This window comes from Sturnira hondurensis, unplaced genomic scaffold, assembly GCF_014824575.4.
Source record: "Sturnira hondurensis isolate 20B ecotype Veracruz unplaced genomic scaffold, ASM1482457v3 Scaffold0009733, whole genome shotgun sequence".
NCBI lineage: Eukaryota > Metazoa > Chordata > Mammalia > Chiroptera > Phyllostomidae > Sturnira > Sturnira hondurensis.
Window position 1 is genome coordinate 5,109,160 of NW_028082364.1, and position 21,259 is coordinate 5,130,418.

Below are 21,259 nucleotides of genomic sequence, written 5' to 3' on the forward strand. Positions count from 1 at the left end.
TCTCCGAGCGCTCCCGAACGTCCCCGATCGTGCCCGAAGCCGAGAGGAGTCCTAGGAGCGCGCGGGCGGGAAAGCCCCGCCCCAAGCTTGGGAGCGCCGGCACTGGGGAGGGACGGCCGGATGTGAGTGGAGCGGCCATTTCCTGTTTCTCTGCCGATTTCCCCAGCTTTGGGTGGTGGCCGCTGCTGGGCTTCGGCTTCCCGTAGGCGGAAGGCGAGGCGGCGTGGACTGCGGCCCCGGCACCCTGCGTCCTGCCGCCCGCAGCCGCGCGCCCGCCTGCCTATTGCGCCCAGAGCCAGCCGCTTCTCGCCTGTGTGCCCGGTCGCCGCCTCCGCCGCGGCCCAGCAAGCGGCCCAGATGCAGGCCATCAAGTGTGTGGTGGTGGGAGACGGGTGAGTACGCGGCCCCGGGCCGGGGGTCGCAACTGGGGGCTGAGGCCGGGGCAGGACTAGACGCGAGGGCGCGCGTGGGCCCTGGGCTCCGGCCCCTTCAGGGCGCGGGCCCGGGGCGGGGGGCGCGGGCCGCCACCCCTCCCTGGGACCCGGCGGCGCGCGCCTGGTTCTGGCCCTTTTCTCTCTTTTTGGTGGGGGAGGGAATCGCCTTAGGCAGCCGGAGGGAAAAGTGAACTCCACCCTCTGCTTTCTCCCCGCACCCGCTGACCGCCCGTCCAAACTCACCCCGCGGCGCTCCGCCACCTCCCTCCGTAGCTGTGGATTTCGTGGGTTTAGAGAGTTCTTTTTCTTAAAAAAGGACTCTTTGCTTGGCTTTTATATGAACCTCACGAGCCCCACTGAGAGCATCCGTGCGCCCTGGCGGTCGGTTCTAACTGCCGAGCGATTGCCTGGCTTAGTTTGGGGACTCTAAACTGACCAGAGGGGTTCCTTCCACGGGAACTTGGTCACTTTTAGGATTTTTAAAAAGTGGTCATTTTTGCTCTTTCGGTGGAGAAACTTCTAAGATTCTAGGTGCGAGGAGCTGGGTGTGATTAAGAAGGTTCTTTTTTTTCTGAGCGTGATGTCATAAAAAAAGAAAAATTGGCCTTCGCTTCTTGCGTTAGGAATGGGGTGTAGCAGTCCCGGGCCGAGAGGCCCTGGGACTCGGGGCATTTCTTTTCATTGCTGTCTGGTGGTTACAGGTCTTGGGGGAAAACAAGACTTGTCTTATGCAGTGGGGTGTTTTTTTTTTCGCCCATAGAAACAAGAATCTCAGTGTAATGCGAGCAAAATTGTGTGTCTCGGCATTGCTCGAGTAGTTAAGCGTGAACAGGGAAGCTCCGAGAATTAACTACCAGTTTCATCAGACTCAGGATGCAACTGGTACATTTTTTGACTCACGGAACGTCGAAGGAAGCGTTTCCTTACTCTTCCCTAACTCGTCCTGAGCACTGATGTTGCTTTGATGCCTCTCCATGAGTTTATGAATTCCCAGCGTCTTTCGATCATTGTTTCAGACATTTGAAACTGTTACTGTAAGTTTTAAAAAAAAGGTCAAATTGCTGATGTTTTAATATCTAACCATCGTGTGTAACATTGCTGTTGAAAGTGTTTAAAACTAAGACATAAGCACAAGCAGATTGATTTCGTTGATGTAATACTCACCGATGGGGACCTCTACCGTCTTTGCTGGCTCGATCTGGCCAAGTACTTGTTGACTGCCTGATGGGGGATCTGGATTTTTCCTGCAGATCCCGGCCCCACCGCCCCGCGGAAACCCTGCGGTGTCACTCCCCCCAGAGCGCTGCCGCGAGGGGAAGTCGCGAGGTTACACCAGACGCCGGCTAATGAGTCCCAGCTGCCGAGTCACTGCTGCGGGGCTGGAGTCACTGCTGCGGGGCTGGTGCTCGCAGGCGCTGCCCCGCTCTGTGAAGGCAGCGTTAGGCATGAAACCCGGTTGCTGGCCTTGCGTGTTTTAGTTTTTTAATACTGTATTTGACATCGATGTTGACTAGGGCTAAGTGATATTCGGAGAGAAATATGCCTTTACAAGAAAATTTTAAGCCGTATTATTTAATGGAAAGAATGGAGCAAACAATACTTAAGTACAAAACTTTAGATACCTCATTTTCTATACCAAAACATTTTTCTGCTTTTACCCTAATAAAACATCCCTGGTGATAAAGTTGGAATGCTCGCTGTAAATGTGGGTCTAAACTTAGTGGGGCTAACACTTAATGTGGGGGTTGCAGGCAGTTACGGGCAGTTTAAGCAATGAAGGCAAACAGTTTCCATAAATTGCAAGCTTCCTCATTTAAAAAATATTCTTGGGAGTCCTCGCCTAGTTGCTTAGTTGGTCAGAGCATCCACCTCATAGGCCAGGGCTGCGGTTCCATCCTGTCGGGGCACATACAGGAATCAACCAGTGAAGGCATCAGTAAGAGGAACAAGTCCGTGTTTCTCTTTCTCCCTCCCATCCTTCTTCCTTCCCTTTCTCTCTTTAAAAATCAATAAATTTAAAAAATTAAAATATTTTTAAAAGCTATGTCATAACTATGTTATAACTAGGATCAATTAACATATTTCTTTTTTTTAAATATTTTATTTATTTATCTTTAGAGGGGAAGGGGAGGAGAGAGGAAGAGAAACATCAATGTATGGTTGCTTCTCATGCATCCCCTGCTGGGAACTGGCCCCTGCTGGGAACTGGCCTGCAACCCAGGCATGTGCCCTGACTGGGAATCGAACCGCAATCGTCTGGTTCGCAGGCCCGGGCTCAGTCCACTGAGCTACACCAGCCAGGGCGACATATTTCTTCTAATGGATTGTTTCCTATATTGTGATTTAATTGGCATTGACTCTAAAATGTGAGATAAAATTTGATACTTTAAAAAAAAGATTTTATCTATTTATTTTTAGGTAGGGAGATAAATATCAAGATGTGGCTGCCTCTTGCAAGCCCCCTACTGGGGACCTGGCCTGCAACCCTGGGCATGTGCCCTGACTGGGAATTGAACCCACGACCCTATGGTTTGCAAGGCAGCACTCAACCCAGTGAGCCACACCAGCCAGGGCAAAATTTGATATTTTTTAATTTTATGTCAGTCCTTCCGAAACACAGGGTCTGTTGCTTTTATTTGAGGGACCTCTGTCCCAGGATTTCTGCTCAGCCTTATTTGGGTAAGACAGCATCTCACACAAGTATTTACAAACAGCCATTTTGATAGTGTTGTTCGGCTTTGGTTTACTGGAGTCCGGGGTTAAATGATTTGATGCCCTCATTTCACTGGGTGCCAGTCACACAAACTGGCACCCAGATTGGGCTGGCTAGTGGGCTCTTTGCCCCAGTATCTCATTTAGATACTGCTACCCAGGGGTTTTTCAGTGGGGCATGAAGAGTGCCTTGCACCGTTCTGTCCTCATAGGAACGAATTCACACCAATTGCTCTCCATTTCTGTTGAACAATCAGTAATGGCATGATACATGAATTTTCTTTTAAGCTTCACGAATTGTCTTTCTGTAGTTCGCCTTGAGGCACAGGGTGCCATATGTTTTATCCGTTTGTAAAGGTGTTTGAATTCCTCACAGGCTTCCAAATTTAGGTTTAGCATTTGATTCTGATCCTGGTAAAATGACACAAAATGCTTTGGGGGGAGCAGTTTTGATGATGTGCTATTGTTTATTATAGTCCCAGCTTATTCGGTCATTCTCCTATTAGATGGTTAGGTTGTATATGATGTATCTTTTTTTGTGTGAACTATTTTTTTAATTGAATCTATTGGGGTGACACTGGTTAATACAATTACATAGGTTTTGGGCCCTGGCTGGGTAGTTCAGTTGGGTTTGGTCCCCCGTTAGGGTGCATGCAAGAAGCAACCAATATGTGCATAAATAAGTGGAACAGCGAATCAATGTTTCTCTTTCTAAAAATCAGTAAGTTACAAAATACAGATTTCAGGTATACAATTCTGTAATTATCTGTATGTTGTATTGTGTGTTCACCACTCCAAGGTGAGTCTCCTCCCATCACCGTTTACCCCCCCTTACCCTCTTCTGCACCTCCCCACGCACTGCTCTCTGGTCATCACTGTACTGTTGTTTGTGTTGTTTGCTTAGTCCCTCCACCCTTTTCACCCAACACCGCTCCCCACTGAAAGTCTCAGTAGAAGTTTGAGGTTTGGTGCAGTGGAGGAGGTTCAGGCATCCGTTTTTAGAAACCTTAAATCCACCTTCTCTGACATGCTCCGTCTTTGCACCTGCTATCCAGTGTCTCAGCACGCGCTGTTCTCACCTGCGCATCTCCAGGTAGCTGTCTCTCAGTGGTGGCCTTCCTAGACAGGAGATGTTTTATCGGGAACCCTGCTGCCAAGGCCTGGTTGGCAGTTGCCAGATGTCATCAGAAGAAATACTGTTCCTTCAACGTCTTAATGTGAAAAGTTTCAGACATATATCAAAGTTGAAAGAATTGCCCAATGAACACACATTACCCACCACTTGGATTCTGTAATCAACATTTTGCTCTGTTTACTTTATTGGAGGGAATATTTTTTTCATTTTTAAATTATTTATTTATTTATAGAGATGGGGGAAAGGAGGGAGAAAGACATTGATCTGTGAGAGAAACATCGATTGGTTGCCTCTTGCACACCCCAACTGGGGACCTGGCCTGCAACCCAGGCATGTGCCCTGACTGGGAATTGAACTGGTGACCTTTCAGTCTCCAGGCCAGTGCGCAGTACATTGAGCTACACCAACCAGGGCAAGGAGGCAGTGTTTCAAGAGGATTTAATAGAGAAGTCCATTTTGAAGGAGACTGTCTTTAGCTGACTCAACTATCAGCTAACCCCAGGTTTAGGCTTGGGGGTTTCAGAAGGGCGGTTTAGAGTAAAGACTGCTTTGGATTTGAACTTGGTTAGAGGTAGTCTGTTTAGCTTTGAGTGTTCTAGAAACTACAGAGTCCAATTTTTTTTTTCTTTAAGTCTCCAATGGTGATAGTGGGTGGCTTTCCATACATTGGTCATGACGTCCTCTGTTTGTAACAGAGCATCAGAATTCCCGGCTGGGTTTTGTATTTTTGTAGCAGGAAAGGACTCTTATTAGTGCGTATATTTCCTGAGCATATTCTCTGCATTTACACATTTACTGAAGGCTTACTGTTACCCCACTCCCATTTCCCAGTATAATTTGAGGACTTTCAGTTCAAGGTCTTGTTAAAATTTTTGAGCTTCCTGGGTTCCTTTTTTTTTTCTTCCCACATCAAGGAATTGCTGATGTTTCCAAATTTATTGATATTTTTTTTAAGTTTTGGTTTGTGGATTTCAGGAATTAACACTGAAATTTACCCAAGGTATTTTGAGTAAAAGGTTTCCTTAAAATTCTCCTAATAGAAAAAGGAACATAATAGGAACATAAGTTCCTGGCCTTGATCTTGGTTATTTATACTGGGTGGGGCTGATTGATGCACAGGTGGGTTAAAGAAAAAGTGCTTGTGTAAACTTTACTCCAGTAGACTCGCGTTCCTGTTCTAGAGTTAAGGCATTTTTCAAAGGTTAAAAAGAGGTTGACTTGAGCAGTTAATATATACAGCTGGAATTTCTAAAGCAAACAGTAACTGCCAGAATTCCGCAGCAGCCTCAGTGCAGGCTGTGACCAAGTTGGGCTCCCGTTGTCTCGTGAGGAAGCCGTCGCCTTGCCTGGAGCCAGTGTGGGCTTTGCCCTCTGGGGTGTGTGTGCGCGGAGTGTCTTTAAAAGGAGGCAAATGACCGTTTTCTTTTTCTTTTTACTCGTTTTTAAAAACTAAGGAAATGTTTAAATCAAACATTGGGCCTGTCCTTATTTAAAAAGTTACAGTTTTATAGTTTAATAACTTCCACATAGAAAGCAGATTTGTAGCAAACTCTTGGTGATAAAACTTCGTCAATATCAGGTTCTGTCTTTACCATGAATTCCTTTACAGTTCAACCTTTCAAAAGATCTGCTTCAGCCGAAGGCTGCGTTTCAGGAAAAGAAATTTAAAACACAGCTGTCCGTATTTGCAGCAGTGGCTTCGTCCTTCACACATCTAGAAGAGACAGGCCAGGCTCTGAAAGGAAATGCTACTGCATTTTAACATGAAAGTTAAAGTCTTTATCGCTGCCTAGCCTGGACATAAAATGTCAATAATATGAATATTTTTGCACACATTTGTAATTCTGAAGAGGTTCACGTGTCATGGCCTTAGACCCCTCTCTCTTCCCCAGCTGCCACATCCACGCTGTGGCCGGGCCATACTTGTCCTGCCTCAAGTCTAGGGGGTCACCCTTCTCTTCCGCTGAAAGCCCCTTCTTGGCCCCGCTGGCCAGGGCTGGTTGTTGGAACAGAGCAGCTGCTGCTGCTGCTTCCTTATCTTCCAGCCTCCAGCGCCGGCTTCCGCTGTCTCTCTCTGCAGCATCAGAGGCTTCTCCTAAACATGCAAATCCAGTGGTGTCTGGGCAGCTACAAATGCTGTGTGGCTGCCCAAGTAGGATCAGGTCCCGGGTCCTTAGCAAGAAGAAGTGACAACCTCTCCCATTTTCCCTCTGCCCCTTGCAGCTTCCTTTGTTCTTCAGTGATTCTGGGCTCCTCTCCGTTCTGGGCTTCCCCACTTGCTGTTGCTCTTGTCTGGACTCCTCCTCCTAGTCGGGTCCCCCCTCCTCAGTCTCAGCGGACACTGCTACCTCCTCTGACCGTCCCCGAGACTGGGTTCGATCTCTTTGCTGTGTGTTTCCAGAGCATCTTTGGTAGCGCTTGTCACTCCTGTAATCTTACATGATGAGGATATTTTTCTTTTTTAAATTAAGTACCTGCATAAATTCCATGAGGTCTGGTTCATTGCAGCACTTAGTACACTTCCTGGTATAGCAACACAGTTCGTTGGTATAGGTTGAAATGGAATTAATACTCACAATGGTTTTGTGATGGAGTTGGTAGTTTTGCACCGTTTTACAGTTGAGAAAACTGGAGGCTAAGGAAGTTGAAACTTACCCCGATTCCAGCCAGTGAGTGATAGAGTTGGCCATGGGTGGGTCTCAAATCCAGGGTGATGACTTCAGATCTTAGGCTCTGCTCCTACAGGTTTATTTTGACATTCTAAGCTTTTAACAGAATGTATGGCCAGTGAGTCATCTCTGGTAAACAGCCTTTAGGAGTGGGAAGCTAACTCTCAATGATAGAATGTTTGACTCTGTGAGGTCTTTAGGGAGGGGAGTTCCAACTTTTGTTAAGCCCTTAATAATGTTACCAGTGAAACAAGTATTGACAAGACTGGATGGGCCTGTAATCTGCCCTTGTGAGAGGGTTTTGCTTTCGGCGGAGAGTGCAGGGAAAAGAGACAAGCACAGAGCTTCTCTCAGGCCCAACAACAAAGTTTCACAGTTCAGAACTCCAGTGTGTCCTCGGAACAGCGGGGAGCTGTGGCTGGCCGACCGAGGACGGCAGGGCCAGGCTCTGGAAGCTCCTGAAGCCCTCTGTGAGTGTTGGAGGTCTGCAGACTGTTATTTGTTTTGGTTTTGGTTTTTGGCTAATGGTGCAGCAACCTTAATTTTTACGTGATGTTCTCTTAAAAAATTTTTTTGAACCGGTTGAGAGACTTCCAACCCCATTGGGACCTGTGCTGGGGGCGCGCTGTCCCCGGTAGCAGCTGTGCAGGAGGCCCTCCTGCCTCCTCCTCGCTCCTCCCCGCTCCTCCCCGCAGCTGCCTGGGAAGTTCGCTCCAGCATCCCCGAGTCGATAACAAACAGGCCTGGATTATACTGTGTTCGCTGCTCTCAAAGCTTGTGGTGATCTGTGAGGGTGGGGGCTGGGAGGTGGCGAGTGAACACGGACGAGTGAGACCAGTTCTGTGTGGCGGTGATGACTAAGCCTCTGTGGAGAGAACAGTCAGCGCTGACCGCCCCGGGCGGGCGGGGGCGGCGGCTGCGGCTGGAGGAGGGGCTAGAGTTGGAGCTGCCAGTCAGAGGCAGCAAACTGTTACTTAGCAACAAAGTGGAACGCTGTGTTTGCATATTAGTTTTCATCAAAATCATTTCAGGATAGAATCAGAGATTCTTGGATGAAAGACTTCTACAGATGGTCACAGAACAGATTTTCAGTTTTAAGTATTTTTCCTCTTGAACTTGTGCTTATTTAATAACTCTCTCTCCGGACTATGACTGCTAACATCATATACAGAATGATACTACACACATAACCAGAATGTGAAGGCTCCTGAGTCTGCCTTTCTGGAAAATTCTGTTTGTTTAAATTTTGGGATAAAAATGTGTGTGTGGTGTTAAATAAAATGTTATAGAAATGGTTTTCTTTAATGCTAAGTACTTGGTGTATGCCCCTAGATTTTTCTATGAGTTATTTTCACAGGATAATTGAAAACTAGGAGTACATTTGTGATAACCAAGCAACTGACATCTCTTTTCTCTCTCTTTAGAGCTGTAGGTAAAACCTGCCTGCTGATCAGCTACACGACCAATGCATTTCCCGGAGAGTATATCCCCACCGTGTGAGTATTTCCTGTCGAACCGGGAATCAACACACTTGTGGAGTTTTTTGGACGCCTCTGACCTTTCTTTTGCTATAAAGGCATTCTTAATCCTCACATGAACAACTGTGATTACTTTTTCTCTCGAACCTTCACCAAAGTCTACATATTTGGGCTTTTAAGAAATACTTAGTTTCCACATAGTGACGAAACACACAACTCTGCTAATTTTTAGACATTTAGGAAACCAAAAAAAGTTAAACTAATTGAAGTATAGAGGCTGGGAGATGAAGAGTCCCAGATGGCTTTGCCTCTCAGGCTGTGTGTGAAGGATTAAGGCACTGGAAGGGAACTACTTCCTTGTGTTGTAAATGGCTTCTCCTGGCAAGTTGTCCGCTGCCTACATGTTGCTGTAGGTTATGGGGCCGTGCCCTTGAAACTGGGGTATGGGGGTACGGGGGGATGGGATTGGCTGCTGACTGCTCATTCCCTGTTGGTCGCAGAATTGGGTGGAAGTGGAAAAGTGCTTTTTTGATGATGGGGTGACTCCGGAGCCCGGTGCAGGGAGCCTAGCCTCAGAGCACCACCCAGTGGCTGCCCTGAGCTATGTCCCCACGGCTTCCTTCCCCTGAAGAAACACCCCAAGGCCCGCCCGTCCGGGCTGATTCCCAGGGCACACACTCCTCCTCGGGTGACCCCCTGAAGAGTCGCGTGCGTATTTTAACGCACGTGGAGTCGTCTCTCCTACTCCAGCTGGTGTCCACGCTGGTCCTTTGGGTTTGCGGGGATTGGCTGTGCAAACTGTGCTGTGTTAAACATCATCGTGTGTGTGTTTGTGCACCTGTGATAGGTTATTAGTAGTGGAGTTGTGCCACATTTTTAAATATTGACACCTACTACCCCTTTGCTGAAGGGCGACTGCTGTGCCCAGCTGTGCCCAAAACAGCCCCTTCACACAGGCTGTGGTCGAAAAGCTGCCTCATCATTTGCATTTCTGGTCGCCTGGGAGGTTCAAGTCTTTTGAATTTATTTACTGTCTTCTGTGAATTGCCTGTTAAAATTTTTCACTTATTTTTCTGGTGAAAATTTTTCTTACTAATTTTCTAGTGAAATTTTTTCTTTTGTATGTAAAATACTAATCCCTGTCTCTCGTTGGTCTTCAAACTTTGTTTTGTCTTCCACCCTAAACGAGTGCAACATTTTGATACAGACGTGCCCTCTCCCCTTTCCCTGCGGTCAGCGTGTCTCACTGGGGAAGACCATTCTGACCTGAGAGGTACAGAATGTTCTCCAGGAATTTTTCTAGGACTTTTGTAGCTAAAGTTTTTATCTTTAATTCATTTAGAATGTATTTTTTTGGTCTAGTACAAGACAGGTACCTGATTTTTTTACCCAGATGGGGGAAAAGTCACCACTCAGTGAGCATGGCAGAATCATGAGGCAGAATCACTGCACATCAGATCTTTTCTTTATGAAAGCCGGTTTGGTCATTAAACCCTGCAAACCAGTTTAGCCCCTTCTCGGACCTTGACTTTGCCGCCCCAGTGCAGTGAAGACCCTGCGTTTGTCTCCCAAGCCCGTGGTGATGGGGTCTGGAGTTCCGTCATGTTCTGCGTGGTGCCTGCTTTTCTTTTTAGGGAACTACCCACTGTACGGTCCTCGCCGTGATTTCTTGTCAACCTATTTTCCCGTCAGCCTGTAGGTGTTTCTGGGCTGCCTCTTACAGTTAGCTGATTTCTGTGTAGCAGCTAAAAAGTACATTAAATATACATGTAATCTGGCACGCGCACTTTGAAAACGTTCCACGACAGCTTCTCAGAACCCCTCTGCACGTCGGCTGCAGTGGGATGACCATGACCGAGGCATGATCGTCCTGTGCAAGCGAGTCAGACGTGCAGGAGGAACTCTCCAAGTGGGACCTGAGAGAGGCGCCAGGTTCATGCATTATTTTGTCCTGGGGAGAAAAACCTTAATGCGCTATTCGGTAAAGGCAGAGCTTTTTTATTGCTGACAGTAATTTGTTCTGTTAAATTTAGTTGCTTCCCTTTGTTTTTCAGCATTTTTCTCAAGTTGTGTGTTTGTCTCCCTCGCATTCCATCCTGTTTTCCTTCTACTTCTTTGCTCGCAGTGTCTCCTGGTGCCAGCAGGGAAGACACTTGCTGGCCTGGTGGCCTCCAGGCCACTCCCTGCCTTTCCAGCACCTTCTCCTCTGGGACCCCAGCAGGGACGGTGACTCGGGTCCTGGACCTGGGCCTTATGCTCCAAGGCTGGAGACTAACCATTTTCCTCCATGTTCTACAGCTTTGACAACTACTCTGCCAATGTCATGGTCGATGGGAAACCGGTGAATCTGGGCCTGTGGGATACCGCCGGACAAGAAGACTATGACAGACTACGTCCCCTGTCTTACCCGCAGACAGTAAGGATCACGACTGATTTGTGATGTGTTCTTTAGAATGCACAACTCCTGAGTGGTTAATTACTGTGTGTCCCCTTTGCTTTGCTTCTGTTACCATCTCTTGGGCATAGATGCAGCCGAGCAGATTCCTTGGGTTCAGATCTGCTCTCCCTCTTACTAGCTGTGTGACCTTGGGCAGCTTTCTTCACCTCTGGTCTTGACCTCTGTACTCATGGGACTGGGTGAGGTGACAGGCGTTAAAGCACGCGGAACAGTCGCCGGCACGTCTCGGGCACTGCGGTGCAGCCCGGAGGTCCGTGCATTGATCGATGCGGAGACTCCTCAGTTCAGAACCGAAACCGATTGGTGTGAGTTGTCTGTCCGTCCTCTCAGCAAGGGGGGACACAGGCGGTCAGGGTCAGGGAGACGTCGGAGAAGGCAGGCTCTGGTCCTTTGATTGACGTAATCGTCACTTTCCCAATTGTGGGTAGTGTAGGTAATAAGACCTGTTTGGTGACGATAGTCTTTACTTCTGAATGCAGCCTTCTCCGTGCCAGTTGCTGCCTTTTTGGTTTCTGCTGGCGGGATTGCCCATGCGGCTTCTTTGCATTGTCAGTTTTGGGTTGTTCCTTAGCTGGATTCTGGTAACAGACCAAAACTATAAAATGGGAGATTTGAATTGTGTGAGTTTTATTAATCTCAGCCAAAAATCAACTAAGTATCAAAAACCAGCCAAATGACCAAATGGTGTGAATTCAGTATGTTTAGGAATCTATTCTGTACCAGTGGGTGCTTAATAAAGCCAGACTTTGAGTGGATTTGCAAACATACAAACAGTCTCCTTTCCCACTGGATCCGTCTGGAAGGGTGGGGTGTCACTCAACTACCTTCTGTGACGCAGAGGGTAGGTAGGGTGTGGCCTCATTCTTTTGAGAGTTTCTCCTGGTGTGTCAAAGGTGACTGGGCGAGATTCCCGTTTCATGTGCTAAAGGTCACCGAGGACTCACTGAGGCAGCCCTCGGCGGTGAGGGCTGGGACCTGCACTTTGTATGTCCTGTTCCCCTGGGAGGGGGAAGGACGGCTTGCCTGTCCGATACTGGAACAGCTAAAAGGGGTAGGGTGTGGTTCTTGCCCTCAAGGGGCTCACGAGGACCGTGTAATGCAGCGCCCCATGCCCCAGCTGGGGGTGCTTAGGGACGAAGGGGGAGAGCACCAGCTGGTAGTGCCAGGCCTGCGGCCAGGACTCCACGGAGCCGAGGGAGGAGGGCATCCTGGCTGCGGAGGGGCAGGCCTTGGGACGCTCTGGCTGCACCCTGAGTTTTTGTTGCAGAGGGGGAAGGGATTCGGGCCTTGTGCGGAGGGAGCGCGGTCTCCGGGTGCTGGCTCCCTGGGTCTGAAGGCTGCGCCCTGTGGCCTCCCCCCCCCCAAGGCTGTGCCCGCACCCGCCGTGGGAAGGCCAGGTGGGAGGTGTCTTTTGCGGCGCCCGAGAAGAGATGTTCTGTTTCCTCTCGTCACAAGAAGCTGGCATCCATCTCTGCTGGGCGGCTCTGTGTAGCTAAGAGGAGTCTGTTTAAACCATCAGCTGCTACTTTGTTCTCCCAGAGATGGTGAGCAGGTAGTCGTTTTCAGTGTGAGTTGCTCTTCCAGTTTAATTTTTCTAGATTACATAACCCTTAGGCCTTTCCCACCCTTCAGTAAACTATCTACACATTCTCTTTAAAAATGTGGTGTAAGTTCTGCACGTTTGTCTTCAGCTGGTGTGCTCAGAGTCGAGGTGTGACTGCCACCGCGCCCAAGCCCAGCACCTCTCGTCGTGTCTGCTCACCTGTGCTCACCTGCCTGCTCCAGCATTTCGTGGTGTGAGCGGGAACAGGTGTGACTCGCCAGGGTCTCAGGGCCCTGTGTGTGCGGCGGGAGACTCGGGCTGTGTGGTTGGCTTCCTTTGTTGCACCCGCCTCCGCTCGGGCCGGCGAGGACCCTGCTGTGTCACACGGTGTGTTCGTTTTCCGTGTGGGCTCTGGCCGGGTCACTGCAATGTCAGACGACAAGCCCTCGGTGTTTGGTGTGGCCGGTCTGACGTTCACAGGGCCCGCGCTTTGCTGGGTGCTGTTGCGGCCCCAGTGTCTTCCAGCCGGAGGTCACGAGGAGCGCGCCTGTGGTTGGCTGCACAGGGCTGTCACTGTCCCGGGGAGACACGCACCTTGGGGGATTATGGGGTAAGGCCAGGCAAGGGCTCGAGGAAGCAGAGCTTTGCTCTGGCTTGGGTGCTGGCAGGAGGCAGGTGGTTCGGTGGTTGGGTGTCACGGTCAGTCTACCCTAGAGGGTGCGGATGCAGAGTCTGGAGCTGTGATTGGCACAGAGGTAGTCACTCTCCTGGGCTGGGAGAGGGGCCTTTGGTGTTTTGTAGTGTGCACAGTGCCTTGTATTTGTGCTTAGACACGACGGTGAAGTGAGCGATCTTCATTCTTTCCTTTAGGTCTCAGTTTCAGCGTGGTCACACGGGACCTCGTCTGCCACCGGTGCCCTGGGACGTTTCATTGCTCTGCCCCACACAGACTTGCCGTGGCAGAGCGGCGAGCCCTGGGCATCTGTGCTCCCTGGTCTTTTTTTTTTTTTTAAAGATTGTATTTATATATCTTTAGAGGGGAAGGGAAGGAGAGAGGGAGAGAAATATCAATGTATGGTGGCCTCTCATGCGTCCCCTGCTGGGAACTGGCCTGCAACCCAGCCATGTGCCCCGACTGGGAATCGAACCATGACACTCTGGTTCACAGGCCTGCGCTCAATCCACTGAGCCACACCAGCCAGGGTTCCCTGGTCTTTTTTCTGCTGCGCAGAATGCCCGTATTAAAAACTGTTAGAAGCCTGAGAGTAAAAACCAGGTGGAAAGCATTTGAAAGAGCATAGAACGAAAGAAAGAGAAATGCTAGTGCTTTTGGAGCAGGGAGGTTTCGGCCCACTCTCCTCCTGATCAGGGCGGACTCAGCTCTTTGTGGGTTGTCCCACTGACTGGTACGGAGGTGGCAGGGAGAACTGCAATGTTGACCAGTGGGGTCGGGCCGTGCAGTACGGGAGTCATAGGTCACCAAAGGCCCGCTGGGGGTGGGTGTGCTCGAACGGCCCCGCTGATGTAAGGGAAGTAACGGTGAAGTCCAGAGGGGAGGTGGCCTGTGACCCAGGACAGTGCAGGTGGGCTAGAGACTCCAGAACACCCACATGACCTGTGAGGAAGGGAGAGGGTGGCCACGCCAAAGGTGGCTCTGCTGGGGACTTGGAGCATCGCAAGGGCAAGATAAAAGGGCACCCCAGGCCGGGGAGAGCAGTGTGAACACTCCTGGGCCTCGGTGGAAAGCGAGGGTCAGGAGAAGTGATTCCTGGGGAGGCGGGGGAGGAGCGGGCAGGCGGTACCCCGCTGGGGTGGGGTGGGGGAGAAACCCCATGACTCGTCAGAAAAGACCTTCTTAAGAGTTGAAGGGTGCGACGGATGCGGTCCGAAGACACCTTGAAACGGTGCCTCTGTGGCCAGCCCCCCACATCCCCCTTGTCACAGAGAGGACGCGTCCTCGCGTCCAGGCCTATCGAGGACAGGTCTTCAAACACAGCTCACAGGCTAGACCTGGATGTTCACGGGAACATAAATGGTCTCCTCAAATCGGAAACCAGAGGAGCTGGAACAAGGTGAAAGTAGAGACTTCTCCCCTCAGCCTGTCTCTTAAAAGGACTCCAGGGCTCTCTGTGGCTGGAAGGGCAGGTCTTTCCGTTTTTATGGGGACAGAGATGAATGGAAGGCATTGTGACAGACACCCAGATGCTGTCACTTTGGGCCACCGCATTGAGATTCACGGGGGCAGGCAGAAGGTCTCGGCACAGCAACACTGCTCCCCAAATGGGAGGATGCGTGTCCTGCCACGGCCCAAAGCCCTGGCCCCGCTCTGGGGCCCTTTTCCCCAGGCCTGGCCCCCAGACAGGTGCTTCCGTGTGTGCTGGGCCTCAGCTGGGCCCTCAGCTGATCCTGGGACAAAGAGCTGCGAAAGGTGTGCCCATCGCTCGTGGGCGCTGGTGGCAGGAGGGACTCGTACTTAGTACTTCCTTCTTGGGCATGAGCTTCCTGGGCACAGCGTCAGTTCTGCTGGGAAAGGGGCCCTCTGTGGTGGCTGCTGCGGGACAGGGCGCCCTGTCTCCTCCCAGCCTGTGCTGTCCTCTCTCTGCACCGCCCGACTGTCACACGGTGCCCCCTTGGGTCCTTCCCCAGGTTGGTGGACAGTGTTGTGGCTTTGGCCTCACAGACCTGTTAGATCCACCCCTGCTTTTAGATCAGACCCCTGGGGAGCAGAGACGGCATTCTGATAGGAACGGACGACGGGCTGAGTTGACCTTTGTTCTCCTCCGTTTTTGCTGCACTCAAACGAAGTTCTCGTGCGTTACTAGGTCGGAGAGACGCACGGTAAGGATATGACCTCCAGGGGCAAAGACAAGCCGATTGCCGTATGTAAAACTTTCAGTCGACTTCGGTTTCCAGCTTTATCTGTCCTCTCATTTCTCTTAGTTTTGCTAGGATTTCCTGTTCAGCCTCACATTCCTTGAGTGTGTTATATGTAATTCACTCAAGATTGGGGTTTTGCTTAATGAATCATGCTTGTATTAGAATGTGACAGTTTACCTACCAGCTTGAATGAAAGCCGTTTGGGGGCTGCTTCTTTTCCTCTTTCTAAGCAAAAGGAGAGGGGCTTTTATGAATGGGGCTTTCATGGCCACGTGAAGCCCACTGCGGGCCCTGAGCTTGGCTGGGCAGGACTAACCAGGCTGCCTTCTTCCGCTGGTGTCGGTGCCAGGGGCTCTGCGGTGTGGCTGTGCTGAGCTGACCCACCTGCTTGGACGCGTTGTGATCAGCACAGGTGGTTCGTGGATGACTCGTGCATGCGCTGGTGTTTGAAAGTGGTGTGCGTGAAAAGCCCCGTGTGGGTGCTCTTTCCTTCAGGTACCGGCCAGCAGCTGGGTGAGCACGTGCTGGCTTGGGGTTGGGCCTTTCACATGTAGCGTGATTGTTTTTTCCAGGAAATGTGCCTAGTGAAGTTGGCAGTTTAGAAACTTTTGAGCGTTTTTAAATTCAGGCAAATATTGAGACTTTTTTACACTATACAGAATGAGTGAGAAAACCCAGATATTTTACTTCTACCATGAAATTCTCTCAGTTGTTTATTCTGCTTCTCCCGTTCCTTTGACTCTGCCTCAGCCACACCTGCCCCGGTGCTGGTTCCCCAGGCTGGTTGGCTGTCGCAGCTCTGCGTCTGGGAGACGTCACCTCCACGTTAGTCCCACCCTGCTCATGGGGAACGCGTCCATGTAGCCAACACTGGAGCCCCACTCTGTGCCAGGGGCCGATGGCCATTCTTAAAGAAGCAGTTTGCTGTGGCCTGGTAGCTCTGCTGGTTAGGGCACCGCCCCAGTGAGGCACGTTCTAGTGAGTGCACGGGAGTGGGGCATCGGCCATGTTTCTCTCCCCCACCCTTCCTCTCTCTCTGGGATCAGTAAATTTCCTTTAAAAAAGTTTGAGTCCAGTGATCATCTAAAAAAGTTTATACTTAACGTGCAGATGAGGAGCAAATGAAAAGCATACCATTTGTAGATAGTGTTTAGAGAAGACCAGGGTTTACGGAAATAAATGTTCAAGTGGTGCCTTGACACTTGATTTTTGCCCCCATCGAGAGTTGGGTGTGGCGGAAAGAGGTCACCGGGGCTCTGACCTGAGGCCTCCGGAGCCTCAAGTGGCTTGTGGCGCCCTTGGCCCTCCCCGCCCCCTTCTCACAGTGACAGGGTGCCCCATGGGCTGCAGGCCTGGCACAGTCTCCGTGAGAGCATCTCCTAAGCCCCGCCCTGTCTCCCTTTCACAGGACGTGTTCTTGATCTGCTTCTCTCTCGTGAGCCCTGCATCGTTTGAGAATGTCCGTGCAAAGGTGAGTGGGCATTTTTTAGAAAAATACTTGGTTATATAATGTCGCTCTCAGGAAGAAACACTGAGAAATAAAATACCATTTACTAACTGTAATTTTCCAGTGACTTGGTTTCAGTAGTTCTGTTAAGGTAAAGAATTCGTCTTCTAAGTATGTGGCTCGATGTGTAGAGTTCCCAGGCTCCAAGGTGACTCAGGAGCGATGTGTCCCTTCTGACGGGGCGCAGCCCTTGCCGCCCCCTCTTGCGTCTTTCCCACTCTGGGGGAAGGGTGCTTGCACAACGCCCTTCCTGGAAGCGCTCAGTCGGGCGATGGCGGCAGCCTCGGCCTCGGTCCACACCGTTTAGTCAAATCTCCGCGTATCGGGGTGGGCCGGAGGCGGCGCACAGTTGTGAGGACGCGAAGTAGGCGGTCCTGTGCTGTTGCTTACTGGGCGGTGTGGCACTCGTGTTACAACTGTGAACCTGCTTCTGCCAACCCCTGCACGGAGTGTTTTCCGAGATGACCTAGGAACTTGACTTGTACCGAAAACGACGCAGTATTTTTGGGTGGGGGGCTTTTTCACACCCCACACCCCCGTGCAAGTAGCTCGGGCTCACTGGTGAACCACCAAGCCCAGCAGGAGGTGCTGTGCCTGGCCCAGGCCGCACTCTGGTCCATGAGGCTGTTGGGTGGGGCGGAGGACAGGGTCCCCAGCCTCTGTGGCACCAGAGCAGGTGTGGTCCTCCCGCATGGAGGGTCTGTAGGGTCACAGTGATGAAGGGTGGCCGACGTTTTGGGGACCGTGGCTGTGACTCAGGTAAGGAAGCTTGTAAAGGAGCGTGTCACATCTCTGTTCTCTCCCCGCATCTGTCTAGTGGTATCCTGAAGTGCGACACCACTGTCCCAACACTCCCATCATCCTGGTGGGGACAAAGCTCGATCTCAGGGATGACAAAGACACGATTGAGAAGCTGAAGGAGAAGAAGCTGACGCCCATCACCTACCCGCAGGGCTTGGCCATGGCTAAGGAGATCGGTACGCACTCCTGTGGTCTTCGGGTTCCTGGTACAGACTGGATTCCAGGCCGCGGAAGGGGAGAGCGTGTTCCTCCAAGCCGGGGTCTGGCTTATGGGAACCAGCTATGCAAGGCCCGTAGTGTCCAGCGTTCGGGAGGAGGCAGCAGGGTTAGGGGTTGCTCCGACAAGGCGGCAGGGCCTAGGGGAGCAGCCCGGCCTTCGTTCTGGTCGGGAACCCGGCCGGTGGCTGTCAGTACAGGCTGTGTGTCTTGGCAGGTGCTGTCAAATACCTGGAGTGCTCGGCTCTCACCCAGCGAGGCCTCAAGACAGTGTTCGACGAAGCCATTCGAGCCGTCCTCTGCCCGCCTCCCGTCAAGAAGAGGAAGAGAAAGTGCCTGCTGTTGTAGACGTCTGGCCGGGCCCCGCCCCGCCCCGCCCGGGAGCCTTCGTACGCTTTGCTCAAGAACGACGGAGCCTTCGCACTCAATGCCAAGTTTTTGTTACAGATTAGTTTTTCCATAAAACCATTTTGAACCAATCAGTAATTTTTAGGTTTTATTTAAACAAATAAGTGTAAGAGTTAAAACTTTCATATTCTATTAAAACGTAGCCCTAAAATGATAAGCTTTCTTAAAGCCTTATTTTTCAAAAGCCCCTATTCTTGCGCAGATTAAGAGTTGCCAAAATACCATGTGAACTAAGTTGCATTGTTGTGCTAAGAACACTAAGCACTAAACCGATTAAAGACCTTTGTCTTCGAGAAGACTGCAGCTTCTGCAGGTGGGGAAGGCAGGCACTTTCTAACGAGGAGATTCGCACTGGAGAAGTTCCGCTTCTCTTACGAAATGTTGCCATGTAACGCACCGATAACTTACCAGCCCATGTTCGTTACCTAACGTTGTACTGTACATATAATGGAATGAGTGTAGCAGCTCAGCTCTTGGATCAATCTTTGTGATTTCAGCGTGAGAGTTTTTAACATGTTAGTGTGTCAGCTCTGGCTGAGATCTTGAAGCGAGCTCTTACTCACGTGTCCCCTCCGAAGTCCTCTGCGCTAGCCGTGGGCGCGCTGGGGCGGGTGCGAGGAGCACTCGGCGTGGGCTGAGGGGGAAGACAGCAGTATTTGACAAAATATGAAGTGGAAACTAATTTACACTACATTGTACACGTACTAATTAAACTGAGTAACAGTGTCACGGGTAAACTTCTAAATAGGTTAATTTCCGTCAACTGTAGTAGATGGTGAAGAACGTTGGTGTTAATCAGTAAGTGTCTCTGAGGCTTTTCCTTTTTCTTAAACCTGCCGTCCCTCCCGGAATTGGGCATTTGATTTGTCTTCGAACTGGTCATTCCTACGGTTACTAACTGAGAAAGTGCTTTTCTTAGAGAACCCCTTCTCAACAGGCAGTAGGCCTCCTTGTACAAAATCTTTCTTGATACCACGTTAGTTTTTTTTTTTTTTTGTAGATTAGTAAAAGTGCATTCCTATTTTCATGTTCCTTTACTCAAAGCTAATAAGTGCTTTCCTTAATTAGTTTTCTAGTAACTAGATGTAAAAATCACGTGTTGCATCTTTACAGTTTTTAAGATATTTTAGATATTCTTACTACGGACCTTCGTAACATCACTGTCTTGCCAGACCCCCACCGCCGCCCCCTGACCGATGCCGGCCGCCGCCCCCTGCGGACGCGCTTCCCGTTGCTCTGCCTAACCACGCTCCTTGGGGGTGAGGTTCTGCAAGCCCCGTGCTCGTGCTAACCAGGTTCTGTGCAGCTTCCCCACTGGCGAGAACACGAGGTGGGGCCTTTCAACCACTAGAACAACATTTTTTAAATCGACAGTTGCAGAATTGTGGAGTGTTTTTACATTGATCTTTTGCTAATGCAATTAGCAGTATGTTTTGCATGTACGACTTAATAAATCCTTGAATCCTATGACTGTAATACTTGGATTCTTCTTTTATTTTGAGAGTATGTTTACTAAAGCTGGGGACAGGGAAACGAGGGCCCAGGGCAGAAGCAGCAACACGGGAGCCCAGGCGGGGCTCTTTTGGCTCACTGGGAAGCCAGAGAAGAGGGGAGGGGGCCTGGAAGACAGGTACAGGGGTGAGCTCCCGAGGCGCCACTGCTGCCCATTGCTCCCCTGGTTGCAAGTCTTGTGGGAACCCTTAGAGTTTGGGGTGGCGGCCCCAACCTTTTCGGCACCAGACGCCAGTTTCACAGAAGAGAATTTTTCCACAGAACAGGGTGAGGGCATGGTTTCAGGATGATTCCAGCGCATTCCATTCAAGCTCAACTGCTCTGCAGCCCAGTTCCTGTCAGGCCCGGATTGGTGCCAAGGCCAGAGGTTGGGGACCCGTTTTGGAGATGCACTCCTGAGGAGGAAGAAAGGCGTGGGTGTGCCCCAGGACTTGAATTCTGGATACCTGGGGAACCACCTCCTGGGGCGTGTTCACGGGCCTCACTTGGTGTTCACTTCCCCTGCGTGCTTTCGTGCTGGGGGGACATGGGAGATTAGCACAATGCGGGGGGTCTGGTTCCGCACCAGCTGAATGTCGGTGAGACTGTCCACCCTGGGACATGTGTAGTTGTGTGCAGTGCACCTGTGCAATGCCTGTGCAGCTCGGGCCAGGGCTCTGGGCTGGAAGAAAGATGGCGGGACCCAAGCTGGCACCGTGGAAGGGCGGAAGCTGCCGGTATGACTCTCAGATCTTCCTGGAGCCTGGAGTTAGGCTGTAAATGGTGCTAGAATCTGGTTTTGTTTTGTTTTGTTTGTTTTTTAAAGATTTTATTTATATTTAGAGGGGAAGGGAAAGAGAGAGGGAGAGAAATATCAATGTATGGTTGCCTCTTGTGTGTTCCCTGCTGGGAACTGGCCTGCAACCCAGGCATGTGCCCTGACTGGGAATTGAACCACGATACTCTGGTTCGCAGGCCCTCGCTCAATCCACTGAGCTACACCAGCCAGGGCTAGAATCTGTTTTCTAAATACTCGTTTATTGCTGAGTATTGTGAGTTCCTTTTTGACCAAAGACAAAATATGCTGTTTAAAGACCAAATAGTTCTAAAGGCTTGCTACAAAAAAGGCAGCTTCCCCTTGCGTACCCTCCTCAGAGCCAGGGGCTTTTGAGATTTTTCAGCTTCTTACATGTATGTCTTTTAATTTGATATTCCCACATGTGTAAGTCATATGCTTTCTTCGTTTTACTTATTAAATCACTGGCGTATTAGAAAAAGCTGTGACTCAGCCAGATGTTGTGTGGGGCAAGGGTGCGAGGTTACCATGCCCCGCCGGGGCCACTCCCCCCCAGTCCCCACGTGCTCACCAACACGGACGCTCTGAGGACCCACCTTCTGGGATTTTACAAGGTATCGTCCCATGAGGGTGGATCAAACCCCTTGGGGATAAACAGCCAGCCTCTCTGCGGGGCTCAATCTAAATCACGCAGTTTGGAAGGTGGTTGGATCGCTCAGTTTCACCCTCGCCAC

The 21,259-nt window shown here is 50.5% G+C and overlaps 1 protein-coding gene across 2 annotated transcripts; it reads left to right on the forward strand.

The window, feature by feature from the left end:
- Positions 1-263: 263 nt before the first annotated feature.
- RAC1 (Rac family small GTPase 1) lies at positions 264-19,702 on the forward strand. 2 transcript variants are annotated; one of them, XM_037057853.1, is made up of 6 exons: positions 264-392; positions 8,375-8,446; positions 10,727-10,844; positions 16,715-16,777; positions 17,631-17,794; positions 18,048-19,702. In XM_037057853.1, exons 1-6 carry the CDS (start codon positions 358-360, stop codon positions 18,280-18,282), a joined length of 687 nt encoding a protein of 228 aa, XP_036913748.1. In that variant the 5' UTR covers positions 264-357; the 3' UTR covers positions 18,283-19,702. The 2 variants fall into 2 exon arrangements, with proteins under 2 accessions (XP_036913748.1, XP_036913747.1); XM_037057852.1 differs by having other exon boundaries at positions 17,631-17,790; positions 18,048-18,277.
- Positions 19,703-21,259: the final 1,557 nt, after the last annotated feature.